At 47.2% G+C, this 23,094-nt stretch overlaps 1 protein-coding gene across 1 annotated transcript; it reads left to right on the top strand.

The window, feature by feature from the left end:
* The first annotated feature begins 818 nt into the window (after window positions 1-818).
* Window positions 819-21,121, top strand: traf3ip2l (TRAF3 interacting protein 2-like). The gene is made up of 10 exons (XM_066706024.1): window positions 819-1,346; window positions 9,562-9,656; window positions 12,813-13,471; window positions 15,219-15,261; window positions 15,469-15,536; window positions 15,725-15,822; window positions 16,517-16,585; window positions 16,925-17,041; window positions 17,989-18,063; window positions 19,699-21,121. The coding sequence occupies exons 2-10, from the start codon at window positions 9,616-9,618 to the stop codon at window positions 19,843-19,845; spliced, it is 1,317 nt and encodes a 438-aa protein (XP_066562121.1). The 5' UTR covers window positions 819-1,346; window positions 9,562-9,615; the 3' UTR covers window positions 19,846-21,121.
* The last annotated feature ends 1,973 nt before the right edge of the window (window positions 21,122-23,094 follow it).

The raw sequence follows: 23,094 nt of genomic DNA, 5'->3' as shown, positions 1-23,094 counted from the left end.
GAGCAAGTTACTTTAACTAGATTGCTCCAGTAAAATGCCCAGCTGTGTAAATGGGTAAAATATATAATGTGATGTATTGTAAGCCAGCCTGGATAAGGGTGTCTGCTAAGACTACTAAATTGAGTAATAATTAACTCATGTCCAGTTATACTATTTTTAAACAGAAACCCCTTTGCAAATTCTACTTTTGTTCTCCCTTCTTTCTGAGATTAGAGAACACGAAAAAGAAACGAGTAGAGCTCAGTTGACTGTATTTGTAGGATCACAGCTGCCTGGTGGGACCGTCCCTCCTATTGTCAGTCCTGAAAGCACCTGTCGCCATGCAGGGATTAAACACACAACCTCAGCTGCCCACTTTCCCCGCCGTGTCTTGATTGAAAGGTGACGCACAAAGAAGCTCAACACTTGTAACTCGCCATGCAATGGAAACACCGCTGTGCTTCAAACTGTCCAACACGGCAATGCTCTCAGTGAACACACTGAACAGCCCTGCACAGCAGCCTGCACGGAAGGTGGCGCCACACCGCCGCTCTGTGTCCGCTCCTCCCACACGGACACATCCCTCCCACCGCAGAGCAGCGCGGAGTCGCCGCTGAGCGCAGAGAGAAGTAGCGCCCGTCGGCTGCGACACGGACCCGCAGTGCGAGAAGAGCGGACGGGCTCAGTGTTTAGTGCTCAGTGCTTAGTGCTCAGTGCTTAGTGCTCAGTGCTCAGGGTTCAGTGCTCAGTGCTTAGTGCTCAGGGTTCAGTGCTCAGGGCTCAGTGCTCAGGGTTCAGCGTTTAGTGCTCAGTGCTCAGGGCTCAGTGTTTAGTGCTCAGGGTTCAGTGTTCAGGGCTCAGTGTTTAGTGCTCAGGGCTCAGTGTTTAGTGCTCAGGGCTCAGTGTTCAGTGCTCAGTGTTTAGTGCTCAGGGTTCAGTGTTTAGTGCTCAGGGCTCAGTGTTCAGTGCTCAGTGTTTAGTGCTCAGGGCTCAGTGTTTAGTGCTCAGTGCTCAGGGCTCAGTGCTCAGGGCTCAGTGTTTAGTGCTCAGTGCTCAGGGCTCAGTGTTCAGTGCTCAGTGTTTAGTGCTCAGGGCTCAGTGTTTAGTGCTCAGTGCTCAGGGCTCAGTGTTCAGTGCTCAGTGTTTAGTGCTCAGGGCTCAGTGTTTAGTGCTCAGGGTTCCCCCGCCTCGAGACCGACCTACCCGGGTCACAGTCCTCGCGCCGCGGGAGCGCACGAGCAGAGCCGCCTCGATCCGGACCGCACTTCGGACCCCCCCCCACGTCAATTCGGACCGCACTTCGGACCCCCTCTCAATTCGGACTGGACGTCGGATTCGCCTACCTTCGGTGTGTTCTGGACGATGACGTAAGTAATGGAGCCGCTTTGCCGTGTCGCTGTAATCACAGTCTTGTTGACACACGTCTGCGTGAAGACACTTCCCCCGGAGTACAGTTACGATCATGCCTAATATAATAATAATAATAATAATAATAATAATAATCTGTAGCTGTGCGGGTGTGACGGAGCTACAGTGTCGCAGTAACTGTGGTGTTGGCGCTGTCGGGTCGGTGCTGTAAAGTAACGAGTCGCTGCGCGGACACGTGTAGCGCTGCGCGTCTCAGGACCCTGTCATGTTACTGCAGACTTTGCTTTGTAAAAACAAACCCCGAAACTGCGCTCATCTGACGTGTACCGCCGTGTTTCTCTCTGGGGTGTGATTTCGATGGAATAAACCATGACATAAACAAACTGCGGCGCCATTCATTACACCGTCGGCTCCAGGCATAGGATATTAATATAATCATTCATATTAATGATGATGATGATGATGATGATGGCGGCATGGCAGCACAGACGCAGAGTTTCCTCGCCCTTGACAGCTCACCTGTCTGTGTAAAGTTTACACGCGTTACTCGTTACTGAGGCTCTGTAAACCTGTGAAACAGTAAATAAATAGAGAGAGCGGTCTGTTGCGTTCACTATTCTTATATCATTATTATTATTATTATTATTATTATTATTATTATTATTATATAAACAAATGCTACTTGTGTTACATGTTTTCAATAGGCAGTGCTGACGTCGAGAGCTGTGTCTCTCTCTCTCTGTCTCTGTCTCTCTCTCTGTGTTTAGCGCCTCATTCTTCACGGAGTTGAGGAGGACACTGCGCACCTGGACGATTTAAAAACCGGTCTGTCAATCTGTAACACATTGTATATAGATCAATCATTATGTGGTATAGACGCCTTCTCAACTTACAGTCTCTGTGACAATACAAGTGAATCTATCCATCACACACAAACAAGAGAAATATGAGAGTCTCTGGGGAATGAAGGTCTGATGGTTTTCCCCCCCAGGCAGTTAGTTAACTTCTGTAAATGGGGTAAATTCAGTGTGTGTGTGTGTGATGAGACCAATTGACTTGGGTACAGATTTATTGCATGCTGACTCGCCGGATCAAGATGGAGTGCTAGAAACAGCACTAAACCACAAACAGCAGCCGGCAGCTGGCAGATCGAATCGATCGTACAATGTGCACAGTGTGATTTCAGTAAAGTTCGACAGACTTTTTTTGATATCCTGAGCAGGCATAGGAAATAGCTGTTGAAGTAGTGTTACTCATATATATCAGACCGGCAACGCACCTACACACCTCGTACTTCACGCCATGACAGACTTCTTCCCAGAGTAAACGCAGGGAAGCCATCAGTGTGTGGGGAGACATTGTTGTCCACGTACGTGCAATACAATGCCAGGACTCTGCAGGAGCTCTGGCTACATGTCGTGGGTCTTTGTACGGTTTTCTGGCGTTCAGTGGTGCACACAGGACTCGGGAAATGTTTATTGCAGTGTTTCAAGACCACAACATGGGTAGGACACCACAGTGGGATCGGGGTGCATCATGGGAAGGCGGAATAAGCCATAATTCAAACCATGGAAGAGTGTGGACAAATAAGATGTAAGTCACAGTTAAACCGCGGTAAAACCGCAGAAAAAGTGCCAAATAGCTATGCAAATCTGCTGCGGTGAACTGAGGGCTGACAGCCTCACTGTGACAGGTGTGTTATTATAGCGTGTCTGCCCTTTAGAGTAATCCAAAGCAGCACCAATGCGGCCGCTTCATCCGCAGCACTGCAGACTACTGGGGGGTCAGAGAAAGCCTCTGAGGGGGAGGGAGCTGCTTGGCAGACGGCGCAGGAAGAGAGAGGCAGAGAGGATCCACACACAGGCGTGTTGCAACAGGACGCCCGTTCACAACAAATGACACGTTGCCAGTCACTGCCTTGAGCGGTGTTCCTCGGGGGCTGAGCGGTGCCCCTCTCTGTGGGTGAGGGCAAGAGACCTCGGCTGAGCTGCCCGCTTCCTGTAGCCCCCCAGGGGGTTGTCTTGGGCCAGTTAGGGCCTGAGCTGTACAATCATGGCAAATAATTACATAAGGAGCCACAATTGCAGAGCCGCTCAGCTCGGGCCCAAACTGTGTTAAGTACTGAATTATGCAGTTATTGTTTTTAATTGATCGACAGGATCACGTGCTCAGGGTTTTCAGTGACTGATGATTTAGGCAGCTGTGTAACCTCCAGCACTGTGGCTCCCCAGCAACAGGTTGGCCTGTTAAGCCTCATTGCGACGGTGATAGTTTTTAACGTCGACACTCTGAGCAATGTGCTGTCCGTCGCTCCTGCTAACTGACCGAGCCGGGCATAATGTCGTCTGTCTGCTAGTGGAAGTGGCTGCCGTTCAGCCCTGGCGTTCGGTGAACTCCGATGCAGCAGGTTTTATACTCGCCTCCAGTCTCTCAAAGAGCACGTCAGATCGCTGGAAAGATCATAGTTTATAGGGTTTAAGATCAAAATGTGCGCAGTGTGCATCATGGATGGGGGTGCGTTGGCAGTTGTGCGTATTTTCGGCCCCTCTCTGACCCCGTGCCGTAGCCGCAGAAGCGTGGTGAGACTCTGAGCGGCCAGGCTGTCTGGGGACGGCTGCACACAGGCGCAGGTGCACAGGAGCCGGCTGTGGGAGAGCCACTGAGCGAAAGACTGATAACCATCTCAGCTGCAGTGTCGGGAGGTCGAGAGCTCTTGCTTTGTGCTAACGCTGCTGATCTGGAGGCAGATAGTGCTGTGAAGAAGTGCCATAGTTACGTGTGTGCGTGGCGTGCAGAGATGCACAGGGTGACCTACCTTCAGGGAGGAAAAACACCCGTAACCTCCTTGCCTGCGAAGCGATTCTGCCTGCTTAGGCCTTCCGCTGCATCCCCTCCGGCAGCTCCGCCTCACACCTCGCCTCTAATTTGCTTTGAAATGGTTTCCCACTTACCATTGACATGGTTAAGGCCCTGTGTGTTACCTAAAAAGGGACCTAAACTGTATTTCTGCTGTGCAAAACTCGGGGCCTGCCTCGTTCCCGGCCTGCATTACAGCACCTCTGCAGGCTGGGGCCCCGATCCCGCTGTGCTGTGCTTTACTGCACCGACATGTGCTTTAGTCGGTGGGCTTACGAGAGATGTGTCACTGCCAGGAAAACATGGAGGAAAAAATCACTTCCCTGAAATGCTCGAGAAAATGCACACAAGCATTCAAGCGCTCCTCCGCACAGACACTCACTGGGGTGAGTTCTTGAGAGGCAGTCAGACTCCAGGCTGAAGCTCTAGGCACACATTCGTGCGTTCCCTGCCTGCTTGCTGGTGAGCTGCCTGGGCTCATGTTATACTTAAAAACAAATGCATTGAAACCCTCAGAGAATAAGTAAGTGTAATATCGTGTTGGCGTTCATCCATCTGTACTTTAATTCAGTGTCTGCTTCAGCTGTGTGGCTCAGCAGTTTGTTCTAGATCCCACAACTTTTGTAAATGTGCAGACCTGCCTCCTGTGGTCTTGTTTCATTATTGATCATGAAGTAGTACTTTGGGCTGAGATGATCAATAAATACCTTTAAGCATTTTGAATACCTGGATCAAATCCCCTCGTAATCCCTTCTATTCTGGAATAAAAAAGACTGGTTTGAGTTGACATGAATGTTGGAATCAGATTGTGTGCATGTGCGTGTGTGCACCTGATTAGACACTGACATTGCATCACCCTTGTTTTTGCTAGAGACTTGGTTTGGGCAGTAAGTAGCAACAACAAAACACAACCACAACAGCCAAGTCGGTGGGAGCAGAAACAACTGACATCCTGAACTGTCATTGCTAGAGATATGTGTATGTTCTCCAGCCTGTGATTAATGGGGTGGGTCCTGGATGTGAGTAAGATTGGTTTTGATGCCCCTCAGCAAGATTTACAGTCTCTCATGAACCGCCCATTAATTAAATTACTGGCTGAGCCAGAATTCATGCCAATTTCTTTGGAATTTTTGGAAGCAATCCCATGAGAGCGTGTTACTTAACTCTCCTCTTTCATTTTCATCATAAATTCATAACGATGTCTAATAAACCAAGTGAATTTTAAATTATTTATTATGAACGGTTTGTTACGTTCTAGTAACGGTTCCAATTACGCGATTATGAAAATGAACAAATATTTGGTTTAAAGGTTTTGCACAGGATTAAGGTTATCCAAACGCATGGTCTCCCTCGCTCGCTATGAGACAGACAAGCATAGAGAGAGAGAGATAGAGAGAGCGAGAGAATGACACACTCATGGAAATAAACTGTCTATGTTTTAGGATAGTACTCCTTTATTGGAATAATGCAGGTCCCCTCATGACAGATGATGGATAGTTTGAGGCTTGGGGGCATCAACTCATTCTGGGCCCCCAAAGCTCATTCTCCATGTTGGGAAAAACAAACAAAATGTCTGTACAGTAAGCAGGGTGACATTAGTGTTCAGTGAGGCAAGTTTAAGTTGAACACTGCGGCTGTGTTGCGCTGGTTTGGTTTAACAAAGTGAATTGGCACAGTTCTGCAATCCTGTACACCGATCCAGCTGCTACACTGCCTGAACATCGCGTGTTGGGCCGAACGACCTGTCCACGCTGATATATGAGAAAAGGCTAAGGAGAAACTTCCATGAGAATCAACAGGGAGAAGAATCTTTTAGATTTCTCTAAGGCAGGGGTGCACGACTTCCCCAGGAGTTTCTGAATCGATGCCACCATGCAGAACCCGGAGATCTTATCCGGTCGGTCCGTCCGGTTAAAGTAATAACGAGTTGGTGGGTAAGAGCTCGGGGTTGGAATGCGAATCTATTCCATTCTCTTCTATTTCTCTGCTTATGCTAGGTTACTGATTGCCCTTTTTATTTATTGTATCTACCAAACTGCGCCATTAATGAAAGGACAGTGTCTTGGAACTCTTGAGTTAAGTTAAGAATGCCTGTTTAATCTTTAACAGTACGACCAAAAGCTCATTGCATTGCTGTGCAGCCCTTATTCAACCTGGCAGCTGCCGGGTGCCGTTTGTGTTGAGGAACAGTCCACCAGGACCTACTCAGTGGGTGCAGCTATATCTGTGTCTTTTAAATAAACAACAACTTTCCTCTGTGTGCTGCTGTCCCCCCTGTTGGAAAAGACTGGCACTGGGCAGCAGGCGAAAGAGCTGCTCAACAGCAAAAACGAGAATATAAAACACACAGTCACAAATAAAGCTGTTTAATTTAAACAAAAAACCTGAGCAGATTTGTTGCTGCAACGCTGTTGTTTGTTGTGCCGTTTTCTGTGGCTGCCGCAGGGCTGGCGGTGGCAGGCCCTGGGCTGTGGCTGGGCTGACTGTTTGGTCTGTGGATCCCAGGTGTGAAACCAGAGTGGGGTTTCGGGTCAGCAGTAGCGGAGGGGCAGGGTGAGCTGTGGGGTGTGTGGGTTTTGCTTTTCACACACGGAAAGGAACACACACAGGTCCAACGCAGGTCGGGGAAAGTCCTGAATAATTAAAGAAGGAGAAAAAAAGTATTATTTTCATGCCCGTGATGAACAATAAAGCTTGCGGGCCTGAAACATGTTTGTTTCATGTCAAGAAAGTAGTTGTCCCTCGGGGACTCCTGTGACCTTTTGTGGCCGGGCCAGCTTTTCAGCTCTGTGACCTAGATGTGAAAGCGCTGTTAATGAAACTCACACTGCTAACTCTGAGAGGACAAGTGAATTCTGAGTCGCTGCGCAAGAGGTTGCAGTGTATTTCTTTCATTTTTTTTGTTTTTCTTTCTCTTTTTTTATGTAATTTCCTTTGTTGTTTGTTATACTTTTTCAGATTTATTTCTATGGCTACACCTGCCACCTCTCCACCCAGGGAGACCGCCTGCCCCTTTGACTCATGTGGGATTTTCTCCGCGATGGCTAGTGGCACAGCGGCATCTCGCTCTGAGTCACTTCACAGCTGTGGGTTTACGTTTTCGCAAGGTGGACATCCCCCTTTCACTGCCACCTCCCACCCCTGCTGTTTTTTTCTTTTAGTGGAGGTTGGCTGTTCTGCTGACTTCTAAAACAACCAGGCCAGTTTGTTCTAGACGGGCTTCAGTTCAGAGTGTTCCGGCTTGAGCCAGGGGTTTGCCTGACATTTAAGGATAAGGTTAGGGTTCAGCTCAGAGAGACACAAAGTATTTTGTCTGCGTACAGATGTGAACTGCTGCAGAGTGGGTCATTCTTGCCCGGCCCCACACTGAGACACGGGCCTCGCAGCTCCTGTGTTCTGTGTCCGTTTTTGGTGTGGGGACAGCCCCTGTGATTGCCCCCTCCCTGGCCGGACATGGACCCCACTGATCCCTGGAGGAGCTGCCTCTCCCAATCCCTCCCGATCCCAGTAGGGCGACTCCACCAAGTATTCTAAAACAACTGTGGAAAAATTGAAGTTTCAGGCTCTTTCTTCTTTAGTCATTGAGATAATCCAATGAGGTAAATATGATTTGCTGGTTTTTAAATGGAGCCGTGCTCATATCAGATGAGGAAATTATGCTGATGGTTGACTTGTCTTGTGTTGCTTATTATGTAATTCGATCATTTTGTTCCTATTAACAACGTTGTTTGTCATACCCAGTGACCAGGAACGTAAAATCAGCCTTTCAAGACATTCCTTACAGCTGACGGGGAGGATTCGATTTTCTTCAGTGAACTGAAACCTCTCTTGCGTTTGCTTTTTCATCTTTGCACCCTTTGTGTTTTTTCTTTTTTTAATATTTTTTGGCACCTAATGTAATTTTAATGTACTGGACAGCTTGCCAAGGGAAGTGCAGGAATAGTGTGGTTTCATTTTTCCGTTAATTCTTAGTCAACAAAATTCCAGAGAGAACGCAAGACGTTTCTTGGAGATCTCTATCAGATAAAACATATTCGTGGAAGCTGGACTGTTTTGCAGACAAGAGCAGGAAGAGGTGAAAGGATCTCTGCTCCATTCTCTGTAAAGAGGCTGAGTAACCCAACATGATTTAATGTACAGGAATGTAATAATAGATGTATAGTTCCCCCACATCAAGTGGGATTTAAAAGAGATGATCGGTCTGTCTGTCTAACATTATTGAATTAATAAACCATGAAGTGCTCGTTTCAGACTGGCACTGGGTGTTCACGGTGCTGTTTACTGTGTGCTGCCTGGTGTCAATGTTTTTTTTGTCAGCAAGGCCCTGTTGTGCGTTTGTGTGAGTTGTGTATATTATCTCATTTTACTGCCTCAGGGCTCTGAATGCAAACAAATCTGCTGTGGGGGTGGGGGAAGGGGTTATCAGAGGCTGTGTTGTTGTCAGTGTGGTTTGTGCCCATGTGATCATGTGATCAAATTTCACGTTCTAGATTCATGGCGATCCATATCTGCAGGCCCTCCGATAAAAAACAAAACAAATATTGCACAAGACAGGTGTCCTGGTTCCTAGCATTAATTATTCAATCAATGTGTTACTTTCTTACCCTCTATATCCTCAAAATATTCCTGATGTCATCTGTAACACACACCCTGTTTCACTCTCTCGGAATGAGTTTCTGTGCTGTATCTGCACCAGGCCCGGGCAGGCGATTTAAGGAAATTAATTGTTCGCTGAGAGATAATACTTTGAAAGCACTAATGGTTATTTAAAATGCACACTATGAAGCGTGAGTCATAGGCTCAATCAGATAATCAGGTTTTTAAGTGCTAGTCTCCGATACATTAACAAACTGTAGCCCTGGCTTTGATTCGTGGGGCAGAGCCCGTTGAGCAGAAAAATAAATAACTTAAAACAGCCATCCCTCAGCTGTGCTCTGGAAATTCGAAAGGGGGCCAGACAGGCCCGCAGAGCCGAGTGCACGGGGCCAAGCATTCGAGGTTGCGATTAGGAAACACATAACCTTGCATGCAGTGGTGGGCGGGAGGAACAACTTAGCCTTATTACCTTTATGATTAATAATTATTTGCCGCTGTCCTTCAGAAACTAGCTCAGCAACGCCACACAGCCCTTGCGTGCCTCGATGCTATGCCATGTGCTATATTATATAAGATAATTACGTGGGACAAGGCAGTACAAGACACCATCTGAATGAAATGCTTTTTAGTTCCTTCTGTGGGTTTCGGGGGGCTTGTGATGATGCTTGATCGGTTTCAACTATATTGTTCTTTCCTTCTGTCCTTCCCATTGAGTCCTGGTTTTATTTCATTGTTGGTAATACTCTGCTCGCTGTGTTGCAGCCCCCACGCTGTGTCTTGGGTCTGAATGCATCCGGGTCCTTTTCGCCACGAGCCATGATGATGTCACCCGCCCCCTACCCGAGGACAGTCAACCGGTACGTATGCACCGCGCACAATCTCTAACCTTTCTTATTATAATTCTGTGGGGGAAAGTGAAAGTTATGCAGAATATAGGTGTCTGTATATAGGGAAGCTGCTGTTCTAATTGTTTTGGCAGATATTTGGCAAGAGTCGCTATCTGTCTGTGATCCAAGATGAGTTATCTTCACAATGAAAAACAAATAAACAAGACTAACTCTATTCTCTGGCAATCTGGCCTACATAGGAAAAAGTATATATTATTAGTAGACTTAGAATAAGTATCATTATTGACACCTGGGTTTGCACAGTCATGTTTTGTTTACTCACTCCCTCTGCCTCGGGGCAGTCCGCTCTGCTCATTAGCTTCTGTTTTCCCATCGAATTAAAGTCTTGCTGCTGCTGCTGCTTCCTTTTTCTGCTAAGTACTAAGAGACAGACTGTACTGCAGGGACAGTGACTGAGACTGTGTGGTGGTTTGCCGTCACTAATGTACAGTGATTCCAATACTGCTTGGGGCGATCGTGGATTTCTCTTTCTCTTTTTCTTCTTAACTGATGGGGACGGTATTCACTTGGGTGCCCTTTTTTCTGGACAGATGTCAAACAAACTCCTAATATCGTTTTTTGTTGTTGATTCGATTGATAATAATAATCATCATCATCTCTCAAGACAAGAGGGTGAAGTTGGCATGAGGGTGAATATTGTACACATGGTCTTTCCCGGTCATTAACCACTAGAGGATTAAGCCCTTGATTCACATTTCCTGCTCTTCTGATGTGGAAATCCTACGTCTGACTGTGACGTCTGAATCTAGATGTTGAAATCACAACAGTAGAGCCTCTGTATTTCTGTGTATTTCATGAATTCATCAGTGAATGTGTGCCAGATGGACATATGGGTCACTGGGGTCAAGTGAATCCTCTTTTCCAAGGGAGTCTAAATCTGGCAGGTTTTGAGAACTTGTTTCAGAGATCTGATGTCTGCTGATAACACACAGTAAGGAGCTGTTAGTTGTTGTTGTTGGTTGTTTTTTTGACTTTTTGCTTTAAAGTCGTACATCAGGAATGAGAGTACAAACAGAGAGCAGCTGTACAGTCTTGTCTCCACTGCCCTATTATAACCTCTGGCTTCTCGCTGTGGTTCATCTTTCTGTCATTAGGAGTTGTTAGTGTGTTGTTTGCGCTTGCTCATACTGTACTGTGTTATTGAAATGTGTATATTGTGTAAATGTGTATGAAACGCGATAAGACATCTAATAAGTTAATAATAATTAACCTCATCCAGGGGCTCAGCTTATGTGTGAAGAGCTTTTTTTTTTATGCATTTCCTTTTGAAATCAGAAAGTAAAAGTGCTGGCACAGGATGCCAACACAGGAAATGCTGAGAGTGTCGAGAGCCGTGAGTGGCGGCGGAGCAGGCAGGTGGCCCAAGGCACGGGGGAGGTGGAGCTGCGCTGAGCTAGTCTCAGAAATGAGAATACAAAACCAGGAGGAGGGAAGAGAGTTTGCGGATGAGAGGAAGCCCCCCCGTAGCGTTTGTTTGGCAGCTGCAGTGACCCGGTGACGCAAATTCATCCGTGGGATCGTACTGAAGAATGCGAAAGAATCCGGCAAGGAAAAAGTCACCGAGTTGATCATAGTAGGGAGTCTTTATTCACACCGCCGTGGGAGAGAACCCGTCGAAATGGTCGAAGGATTACAAGCAGTTTTAAAGAAGCAAAAGATAGTGTATTCATCCTCATATTCACCGATCAGGAGGTGATACCAACTCAGTATTATCCTAATGAATTGACAGATCAGCATCTACGCACTACTTTTCAGTCTAAGTTACACACATTCCCCATTTCTTTCAACTCTTGTTGCCCAGCCCTTTGATATCGCCTATCTACGAGTTTAGATAGTCTGCCAACTCGCTTTCTCAGAAGCACCGCGCCACACCCAGTACGATAATGAACAAACTTCTCTTTCTTTGTAAAACACACAACACGGTTGAAAGGAGGGGTGGCTGGGTACAGCTCCTCAAAAGACATTCAGATCAAAGAAACTGGCTGAGCTAAGCGTCCATTCATTCGCTCATTCCCTGCATTGAGAGGTACGTGTGACCGGCTCCAGAGAGGCATCTGTGTACGGTTTTGTTTTGGTCTCATTGGCTTCTTATCTTATAATTTTATTGGTTAAATTAATCATGTCAGTCAAAACAAGAGCTCTGTGACGGGTTAATGAGGACCAGAAATAGAAAAACGTGTCAAAATGAAGATAACCTCATCAGAACTGCTATTTTCTGAAATGTCTATGTAAAATTTACATTATTAGTCATCAAAAACCAGGGTTATTTTTTCCTCTCATACTAGTTGATCGTCATAGCTTGGAAGATTTTTCTGACTTGAACTGATCATTACATTTTTTTTCATAAAACAGGGTCACAGATTTGAAGCGTAGTAAAAGTTTCTGTGATGTACTTCAGAAAGAAAAAAAGAAAACTGCAAACAAGAACCACATGGTGTATGTGTTTTCTAATATCTCTCTCTATATACGGGCATCGCCGAAAGCATGTGGTATGTTTCCACACACTGATTCAATTGAAGATATAGGATGTGCTTGTTTATTTCATCTTGGGAAAAGAAAGTAATTAAAATAAGATTAAAATGATTTGTGCCTCATAGAAGTTGACCTGCGCCCTGATAGACCTGCGCCCTCAATGTACGTTTGGTGTATTGGAGTTGCTTGCTGTGTACGTCTGGATAATATTTTTTGTATACATTGTGTTTCTTTTTCTACCCGTTTAAAGTGATATGAAATATAACCACAAACCGCCCTGTAGTGGAGTTTGCTTATGAAAAAAGTAATTTTCAGATCATCAGCATCTCTATTGGCGGATCAGATCCATGTGCTTTACAGTAAGTGTTGTCTCAACGCTCCGCGATGCTCGTGGCCACAGACAGAACTTGCAAAACAGTTCTGTGAAGTGAAATGATTTGTAAGGGACGCTGATGAAACTCCTGTGGTTTTGGGACTCATGTTTCCGGTAACACTTGCTGTATATTCAGTCAGCGTGTCTAATAATAACTCGTTGTAAGAAGTGTTGTAAGCACTGCTGTGGGGACTGGCGGCCACGGCGGACTTGCTCCCGTGCTGACGTGTGTTTTTCCTCCCTCCCGTCCTGCCATTCAGGTACATGTCTCCCCTGGTCAGCGGCCGCAGCCCAACGGCGTCGCTGAACTCCCCCGAGGAGAACGACGAGACTGTGAGCGACGATTCCCTTCCCAGCCTGCCGTCCCACCCCTGCGCCAGCCCCCAGAGCCACTCGCCCCTCAGCAGCCTGGACCCAATGACAGAGGGGGCCCCCTGCCGCGCAGCTGCTGCCCTGCACTGCCTCGGCCCGTACCAGCCCCGCCACGGCCTGGACTACGGTCGGACCGCGCCCTTCCCTGTCTCGGTGTCCCTGAACTGCCCCGATCGCACGGCCGGAGCCTGGCTGCCCCCCAGCTTCTCCAGCAGTGGCTGCGGCTCCGGCGGGGGGTACCCCAACACCCTGGCCTCTGGGGAGTACTCTGGCTACCCCGGGCAGGACTGCTACCCCATCATTGGGCACCAAGCCCCCTCACTGTCCCCCAGCAGCCACAGCTTCAGCCTCAACCTGGACCCACCCCAGTCCCTGCGCTCCATCCCGCCCCTGGCCGCCACTGGACACAATCCTTACCTGACCCCCTACCACTGCTGGCCCAGGGGCCCCACGTGTTGTGTCCAGTGTCCTGGGGATCGCTACTGCATGGCACCCTCTCCACAGCACAGAGCAGCGCCAGGATACCATCTACCCGGTGCCCACCCTGGTGAGTTTGCTTGGCATCCTCCTGGTGACCCCTGCATTGACCTTGGTGTGTGTGGAGGTGCCGGCGGTAGAGTTTGGTGTCACTTTAAAGCACCGTCTCGCCGTGCTGTGGTACTGAGGACAAGGGGCAACGCAGGGTTTATCGGCTGAAGTGACTCAGCCATGCTCTTTTAAGAACAGTATCACAGTCGATTTAACGTGACATGACCGTATGCCAGGGAATCTGACTCACAGGAGTATTGGCCGTGCCGTACAGGCATTCGGGCGTGAAGCCGAAGAGCTGCCAAAAGCCATTAATCAAGAGAGGGCACTGCCCGGTTTTTTCTTTTCTCTTTTCTGTGTCACACCTGCTGATTTAAATCTTCTCAGCGGTCGTCTTCTAGGTTTTAATCTTTTGGCGTCCATTCAGTTGCTTCCTTTGTCCAGCTTTGATTTGTTCGTATACACTGTGTCTGGCCCATTGCTATTTGAACATAAAAAAATACTTAGAACAAATAAAAAACACATTGATTCAAAGCTTTAAATCGTTTTAATAACTGTACATTGTATCATCATTTTGACCCATTTGAGGTGGGAGGAAATAAAGTATAACATCCCTAATTTGTGGTAAAAACTAATATAGCAAACTTCTCGAGCACTGTAACAGCACAGGCTGATCTGACAAGTTTAGAAGTCAAGCTCGTGCAACGTCATGATCACGTGACTGTGACCTTCTGTGAGCTCAGGAAATCATGTCTGATTGGACAATGCATGTTCAGACGGTTATAGACATGAAACATGTCCGAACCTGCGACTGAGATGTCGATCCCAGAGACTCGTTTATAGGATATTTACATTCAGCAAGTACTTATTGGTGCATTTTGGTCTTCATCGCTTATTTGTGATGTTTCGTAACAATCACAAGCTTCTTGTGTTTCGACTTTATTCTTCTTTAAATTGCAACCCTGTTTCTTCGCTAATTCTTTTTTTGTGTCCCGAGTCTATGGAGGAGCAGTCTAAACTTTGCACAGCCCGTTGCCTTAACCCAGATCAGTCTTCACTGTGTTTTTTAGGTCACTTCCGCATTCAATAATCTCTGGAAATGTATCAGAAAAATAAGAGCAGATTCATTTACAGTTTATATAAACGAGAACGAACCCCCTTATAACCATTTCAAACGAAGGGTGCAAACACTCAGCCGCAACCGTTTACGTGATTTCGATACACTTTCAAGATGCATGCGTTTGCTGTTATTTTCCATACTGGTTCAAAAGCAGCAGACTACACTGACTAGTACAGACCTCTGCTGAATGTTGATATTTTCAGATCAAAAGTGTTTTTATCCTTGATTTAAAACCATGCTGTTCAGTGATTTATTTAGCATATGCTTTGCCTAATGTTTTTGTCAGAGTTTGTGGGAAACATTCAGCCCAGAGAAAACAGTAAACATCCCAATTGCTCAATTGTGTATCCTTTTCACTTCCTATGCATTGATTTCTGTGGTTAAGTGGGAAGCTTTACAGTTTCCTCCACGCAAATGCAGTGTTCAACAAACAAACAAAGAAATAAACGCAGGTTTAATGAACGCAGTGTATTAAACTGAATGGCATCATTTCAGATTAAGGGTGTGAATAGTTTAGCCTACACCTGCTGTGTGTATATAATAATGCTATATATATAATAAGACAGAATGTACATGTCTTCTGTATGAGTGCCGCCCATAGGTCTCACAGCCACTAACGTGTTCCTGTCTCCCGTCTCCCCCGCAGGCCCTGCTGGCTGTCCTCACCCCGATACAGGCTCCACACAAAGGTAGGCAGTGCCCCCCCCGCCCTACTGTCCCTCTTTGTGTTGCTGGGCTCTGTATATATGGACTAGAGAGTGGGGAGCCCTAACCCAGTTTCTGGAGGGGTCTTAGCTTCTGTTTTGTTCCAATGCAAGAAAAACTGAGGCATTGAGCCCCTGTCCTCAGATTTGATGTATATTCACGCGTATGTTTGTGTGTTTCGATTGTTGCAGCGCATACACCCCCAATGGTCTGCGGAAAGAGAATTACATGTGCAACACGGCACTGTCCTTGGAGCAGAGTGAGTACCGACGCGTTGTCGCTGTCCTTCCTGTGATTGATTCATGTCATGACACCTTGACTTGTACACAAAAGGAACCAGCCAAAAAAAACAACCCCTTCAGAATTCACTTCTTTAAAATAAAATGTAAACAACAGGCTTGAGGGGGAGGAGCTCAGAGCTCAGATGCTGTCCGTTTCTGTCCACAGGGAAGGTGTTCGTGACGTACGAGGCCGACAGTGACAAACACGTCCACGAAATCATCCAGTTCGTGGCCTTGCTGCGGAGAAACGGGTTTGACACTCGGGTAAGACGCCACATCTCCCCACCGGCCTCCCGACCCGTCCGTCTGCTCACCTGTCTGTGGCGCTCGTTCACCACACGGGGAGGGGGGAGGGGTTGAGGTTTTAAAGCATTTGAGAAACCCCCTGCCAGATCAACTTAGATCATCACGCCAGCAGACAAACGGACACCACTGTCACATGGGTCCTTGTCTGTCACCAGTAAATTCCACCGTAAGAAATGATCATTTCCAGAGTGATATTAAGATGTTGTGTGTTTTGTTTTGACAGCAGTGCAATTAACAAGCTGCCATTTCACAGGGTGCCCCAGGCCTTCTAGTTGTGAATACCATCATGTCTAATCTAATGATCTAACTCTGTAAACCTGTCACAATCTGGAACAAACTCCCCAGCAATGTGTTTGAAGCTGAAAATTTGGGAACATTCATAAATAGACTGGATAGGATCCTTGGATCACTTAGTTATTAATGGACACCAAACGAGCATGATGGGGCGAATGGCCTCCTCTCGATTGGACACTGTCTTATGTTCTTATGTTCTAACTGCCTCTCGCCGGCCGAGTTGGAAGCCAGAAATACGCCCCACTCTTGGCCGGTATATATTTGCTTATCCTCCCTCTGAATCGGCTCACACTGCCCGGACCACCTCTTATAGACTTGCCTGCCTTTGTTGACTAAAGCTCAGTGTTTTGCCTTTCAGATCGACGTGTTCGAGCAGCAGTTTAAGAGCATCAGCAAAATCGACTTCATGGAAAAATACATCAGTGAGGTAAAGGCAGACGGGCCGGACTCCAGCGCTCGGTACTCCCCTTCTGTCGAAACGAAACCGAAAGCACAGCAGCAGCTTGAGGTGTAAAGTGCCGCTACAGGTTGGGTGTAAAGGTCGCTTGGATCTTGGTCAGCTGACTGTGCTGTAGCAAGTTCTGAATTGGGCTGTTGGCTTAGTGATGCTTTCCTTAGATAATAAAACAAGAGTTCTCAACCGTAACGAATGCCGTCAGCGCCTGGCACTGGGTGGAGAGTTGCACCCAGCCTGCCTGAGCTCTTATTCCTGGCGCTCAGATCAGGCACCAACCATTCCTTTCTCCCTCCCTCCCTCTCACTACAGAAAGACTACCTGATCATCATCGTCATCAGCCCCAAGTACCATGAGACGGTCACCAGTTCCCACATCGCCTTGGACAAAGACGAGAACACCCTGAACACCGTGTACATCCACAAGCAGGTAGGCCAGCCGGCTCCGCCTCGGCCCGGTGTCTCTGTGGACGGAACGCATAGGTTTTGGGATGCTATAAAGGTTAAGGGATGGTGGGATGGTCCAACGGTCCCACTACTGGCGTTAGTTATCACGACCATGAGAGTCTGCGTCAGGCCCTGCGTAGAGCACGTTCAGCTCTTTCGAAGAAACAGTCTTGCAAGTCAGCGATCGTCTCTCTTCCTGCCTCCGAGTCTTTCCTCTCGCAACTTGCAAGGCTGTTTCTTAGATTGACGGCCCAAAGGAAGCTGTAATCACGGGTGCTGCCGGTCACTCTTTTATTGGTTCGGTCTTGAATGGATAGAGATTAAAGTAGAGGTGAGTATTCAGTTGCCAGAAAGGGAGGACAGTTCAAACTGTGTGTGTGTGCGTGTTTGTGTGGGTGTGTGTGTGTAGCGTTCAGAGTTCCGTTACTCGTTTCACACTTCTGAAGGGATGGGCGTCTCATGTATGTGTGCCCTTGTGTATGAAGCATGATGGCCTCCAGCCATGTCTGACTGAAACCAAGTCACTGCAACAGACTCCTCACATCCCGTCTGTAGCATGTACAGGTGAAACACGACCTCAGATCTTTATCTGGCCTTTGTGAACAGTGTGTTTCAGCACACAGCAACCATTGAGGGGGGGAGCATTTGATTTGTTGTGGGGGAAAAAAAATCCAACCATAATTCTAATTAATGGATATGTTACAAACCTGTCAATTGAAATCGACCTGTTTCTAATGTGTTGTTGTCATTCTGCTGCGGAGCAAAACCCTCCAAACTCTGATACTGTGGGCGTGATCAGGTCTACTCCTTGAGGGTTATTTCTGTGCAGTGTTTTAAGTCCTAGAAAATGCTTTGATGAATGTGAAGTGATTGCTGGGGGCTGTCTCTGTAGTGAGGAGCGCACTGAGTCTCCTTTCCTTCTCCCCGCAGCTGCAGAATGAGTTCATCCAGAACGGCAGCAAGAATTTCCGCTTCATCCCGATTCTGTTCCCTGGGGCCAAAAAGGTGAGTTTTGGGAGCGGGCGGGGCCGTGTGCAGGGGTCACGGGCCATCACGGGCTGGTGAAACCGGTCCTGTTAGAATCAGATGCTGGGTAGTGTCAAGAGCAAGACGCCTCACTGGGGGTTGAGAGCTGCGGTTTCTGCATGTGTGAATACCACCAAACCTGTCTGGGCTTTCTTGTTTTAGGCCTGGCAAGACACGTGCCAGTGCCTCAGAGAGAAAACACAAAGGGCCGCACTGACCGCAACGCAGTGGAAAAACACACACGCCTGCCCTCACTCCTACAGCGTCGTTCACACCAGTATTGCAAGGAAACAACGTGCTGACGAGAACAAACAAAACCAGTATTGCAAGGAAACAACGCACTGACGAGAACAAACAAACATTTACAGATAGAAAGCCATGTCTGTCACACACCGTTTACCGTCTCTGAATCGTGGGGTGAAACATAAACACGGAAAGAACGCAGTGAGATGAATGTGTTCTCCGCATCTCGGAATAGATTTTTATTTATTATATATATTTTGTTGCGTTTGCTGTGGTTCTCTGCAGACACGCTCAAAACTATTCGCAGTCGGAGCAGAAGCCGTAGTTTAACTGTTAATCATCAGTTGTGATTAAGCATGGACAAGCCCCTGCTGGAGTCCTGTGTCTACTCCAAGCGTGCCGTAGCGGAGCGGCAGCTGGCGAGAGCCGTGCCATGCCGCCAGAAAGCCAGGGTGCAAACCCGGGCATGCATCATTACCCAGGAATGCAACTTCTGCCTGTAAATGAGCGAGTGAGGTCTGGCTCCGTGTTGCAGTGAGTGAGGCAGTGTTCAGTTTAGCTGAAACACCACAGAGTCCCTGTTTCGCGGTCAACCCCTCCTTAGGCAGAGGAGAAAACCACAGTTAAGCATCGCTGCTGATTACTCAGAAGTGCAGCTCTTCACACGTACAATATTGTTAATCTTGACAGTGGCTTTGTTTCCAGGCACTACGGACACCTTTTTTTTTTTTTTTACTCTCTGCTTTTCAAGCGTATTATGAAGCAACCTTAGTGTCGGTAGTCTAGTCTTTTTTGTTTAACACACCCATTCTACAGGTTTTTGCTGAAAACTTGTCATTGCATGTTCTCTTCCCCCGATGTCGTGCGCAGAATCGCGAGGAGGACTCGGGGTGGGGGGGGAGCAGCTCCTCTGGATGGTGTAGAAACCGCGTTGCCGATGTTAGACTATCAACTGCTGTATTTGAGAGCGCAGAGGCGTCCGAGTCCTTTCTCTGCATCCCGTGGGCGTGAGATCTGCCCGGTCGAAGAGGGAGAACGTGTTTGACCAGTTGCTGCAGAGCGAGTGTGGCCGACTGCAGAACACAAACACACTTGTAGTCACACTGTGTTCACACGACAAGCATTTTAGGAAGTGACTCAGGATCTAATTCAAGAGCAACAACACAATCCCTCTGAAAGTCAGTTCTGAATAACAACAACAATGTCCAATGTGAATTAAGCAGGCGAGTATTCTGTAGAGCAGAATGAAGGCCTTAATACTGTTGTGGTTGGCTGTGGCACTGTAAGTGGGCCCTGGCATTATAAACGGGTTGTTTTGTTTATTGATTGATTATTTAACCCCTAACCCTCATCTCTCCCCTGCGCTTCCAGTGCCACGTGCCCACCTGGCTGCAGAACACACACGTGTATAGCTGGCCCAAGGACCGTGACGACATCCTGCGCCGGCTCATGAGAGTGGAGAAGTACAACCCCCCGCCGATCGGGAAGCTGCCCACCATCGTCTCCATCCCCATCTAGGACTCCCAGAGAGAGCGCGGGGGGCTGGGGTTGGGGGGGTGGCAGGGTTTCCCAGTCCCAGGGGGGGACGTTAGGAGGCAGTCGGCTGCCGTGCTTGAATCCTCTCCTCGATTCTGAGATTCTCTTGCTCTTCAGAGATTGAGAGATCAGGGGGGAGAGCCTCACGCTGCCTTTAAGACCCATGGATGTATCCTGCCTCCCCCACCCAAACACACACACACACACACACATTCTCTGTCTGTTCTGCGGTGTTGGACATGCACACTGACCTCGGGACTGTCCTGCTCGGTGCGCCAGTGTCCCAGCGCTGGACTGGGCCCAAGGCTGAGGACTGGAACTGGACACTGCTCTTCAAACACTGGAGCCTGTTTGGACTGTAACTCGAGGGCAGCTTAATTTATTCTTTAAAGGCACCTGGGCTGATCCAATGTGAAAGGACCGATGGGGGCAAGAGCATCTGTAATTTGGACCTGTTCACTCAACACTCCTCTCCAGCTTGGGGACTCTGGGGACACTGGGGACTGATGGAGGGCCTGGACATTGTGGACATTGGCTTCCGTTTCTAAATTAGACCTTGCAGATTGTTACTTAACTTTACATATGCAGAAAGAATATATTTATGTTTTAAAAAAACTCAAGAAAGGTAATAAAATAGGTTGATTCTGAAGTGTTTTGGATGTTTATGTCTGTATATTTATATCGTGACACCGCCTGGCGTCCTCCACAATGGGACACACGTGAGGCAGAGCAAGACTCGCGCTACGCCCACCTGCTGTAGTGTCAAAATATATCTGTCAATCTATCTGAAATCATGATTAATGTAATGTTTGTGAGGTGTGGGCATTTTATTTAATTTAATATATGTATTTTTCTGCATTTGAACTTGCTTTTATGGCTCACGGTGGTGTACCATGTATATGAAAATTAGTTGGCAGTGTCATGGAGGAGAAGCGGAAAAAAAAAAAGCATTGAAATGAAGACCATTACAGAGGATAGTGCTGTGTCCCTGCCAGGGATTCATCCGAGGCTCCTGTGCAGTCATCTCTCCTCCTCGGTGAGGCTGAGGTTTACTGCGTTCCAGAGGAGTGCTTATAAGTGTTTGTAAAGCCAAGCAATTCAATGTGCAAAATCCGTAACTCAATGATGGTTTCGATTACGTACTTGAGAGCGGAAGCCAGTGAGGAGGAGCCCTTTAAAGAGCAGGCATTGCAAAAAACCTTAAAAAAGGCTACTTATGTTCTGTATTTATTAGTATGTTAATAAAGAGTTATTTTTATTCAAAGTCTCACCTGCCCGTTCATTAGAAAACACCCCCTGATGCTACAAAGCACTTATGTATCAATACCTTTGGAGGCTTCAGAGCACAGAGAGGAAACCAAAGTGAAAATGTGGTTTGGAAAGTACTTGGCTTCATCAGATAAGATGTTCAGAAGAACTGCCGCTGAAGAAAGTATTTGCTGTGTTGACTTGATAGCAGAAACCGGAATTTCCTGGTCGTCTCTATCAAATTCGTACAGATGTGCACGGATAGTACTAATGCTGGCTCAGTTCACGCTGTCACAGAACTGGGTGTACCGGGCTGTGCATTGGCCAAGGAGCACTGGACACTGGGAATTTTTATTTCTCAGCCCTGAGTCACTGTTACCATCACACGGTTTCCAATAGTGTTCGGACAGGAATTTGGAAAGTGGGGATAAAGTCACAGCAAAAAAGAAATGTCCATTGCGCGTTAACAAAACCACAGTTTAAAACGTTTTAAAAATCACAATCTTCTGAATGTAACAAATTGTAAACCTGTTACAATGTAGGCAAGGAAGGAAGTAGTTATGCATTTATTTACCATTTCAACATTATAAATGTATGCTGTAAACATGTTACATTTGAATACAGGATTTGAATTCACCCCTGTGAGTGTGAACAGTGGGCAGGACAGTTCCACAGAGAAAAAGCAGAAATACCCTTTAAAATGTTTACGTAGTAAGTTAAATATCTGACGATGGAGCAGATGTTGCTGCTGGCTTCTGGGGCTGAATCCAATGCTTGATATTCTTGGACTCATTAGGAGTCGAGCCGTATCGCTTTATTGACCTGAGCATTCGATGCCATTAATCTTTCAGCATCAGAGGAACACCGTTGTGCAACTGGAGTCTTGGCCAGCTGGAGAGCTGCCTGGGAAGTATGGCATTCGTTTGACTGGCAGTGAGTCACAAAATGGGAGTTTGAGGTTTTCTTCCTGGCGGTTCTGCAAAAGCGGGAGGCCTGTGCGTCACGGTGTAGACATGGGTATTGATGGCTTTATCTTGCAGATCATGAATGTTTCTTGGAAGAGCTAGGTGTCAAATCAAATGCATTTTTTAATCTAATTTATTGCTTTTGCATTCCTTACCGAGTTGATCACAGAATTGGATTGGGGACTGATGACACACGATCTGAGACTTGGTGCTTAACGAGGACCTTGTACATTAAAAATCAAATGCGCTAATAGAGAAATATGAGCATGTGCTTGGATTGAACGTGCAAGTGGCTGTTGTCCATTTCGGTCTCATGCTCACCAGGAATTTAAATGGTGTATTATGAAGGGTCCTAAACTCCCACTGATTGCTAACATGGGCCTGCAAATCACATTTCTTTAGGTCACTTCTTGCCGTTATCCTTGAATCCCCTGCCTGAGGCACTGCCCCGTGGGAAAGCGAACGAGCTGTGATTTGTCACCCAGCTGGCATTTCTCTCCTCGCGATTGACGGTTTCAGATGTGAAAACAATCGAATGCGTGTTTCCTGTTTCTGGCACAGACGGATGACAGGCACAGCGGAAGAAGTTAAATGGTGAAAATGTTGCACAACTGAAATTTCCATTTATAAAAAAATAAAAAACGTAGAGCTTGTTCACTGGTTATGTAAAGCTACTGGTCTTGCAGTGTTTCCCCTGTGGAGGATGTGACACACGGCTGCAGCGGAAAGTGGGGCAGAGGCAGCCGAGTTGTTGTGCTTTGACCCGGCCGGCTCCAGCGCCCCTGAATCGGACCCTAACCAAAACACTGCATCTTTGAAAAGCTATCGGTGGGGGACAGTGTAACTGAACCCAGAGCTGCTGCAGAACAACGTGCCCGTGGTTTAGGCACTTCCTGATGGGTTCCTTGGTTCTCTCTTCTGCTGAAGGCCTTTACTCTGAACTATCAGGTAGATAAAGCTGGATATACCCCGATACTACTAAACAGTCATAGTTCAATCAGAGACACTTCCAGACTCT

This window comes from Amia ocellicauda, chromosome 6 (assembly GCF_036373705.1).
Source record: "Amia ocellicauda isolate fAmiCal2 chromosome 6, fAmiCal2.hap1, whole genome shotgun sequence".
Lineage (NCBI taxonomy): Eukaryota > Metazoa > Chordata > Actinopteri > Amiiformes > Amiidae > Amia > Amia ocellicauda.
The sequence above is the reverse complement of the archived record's forward strand: the minus strand, read 5'-3'. Positions and strand labels throughout refer to the sequence as shown.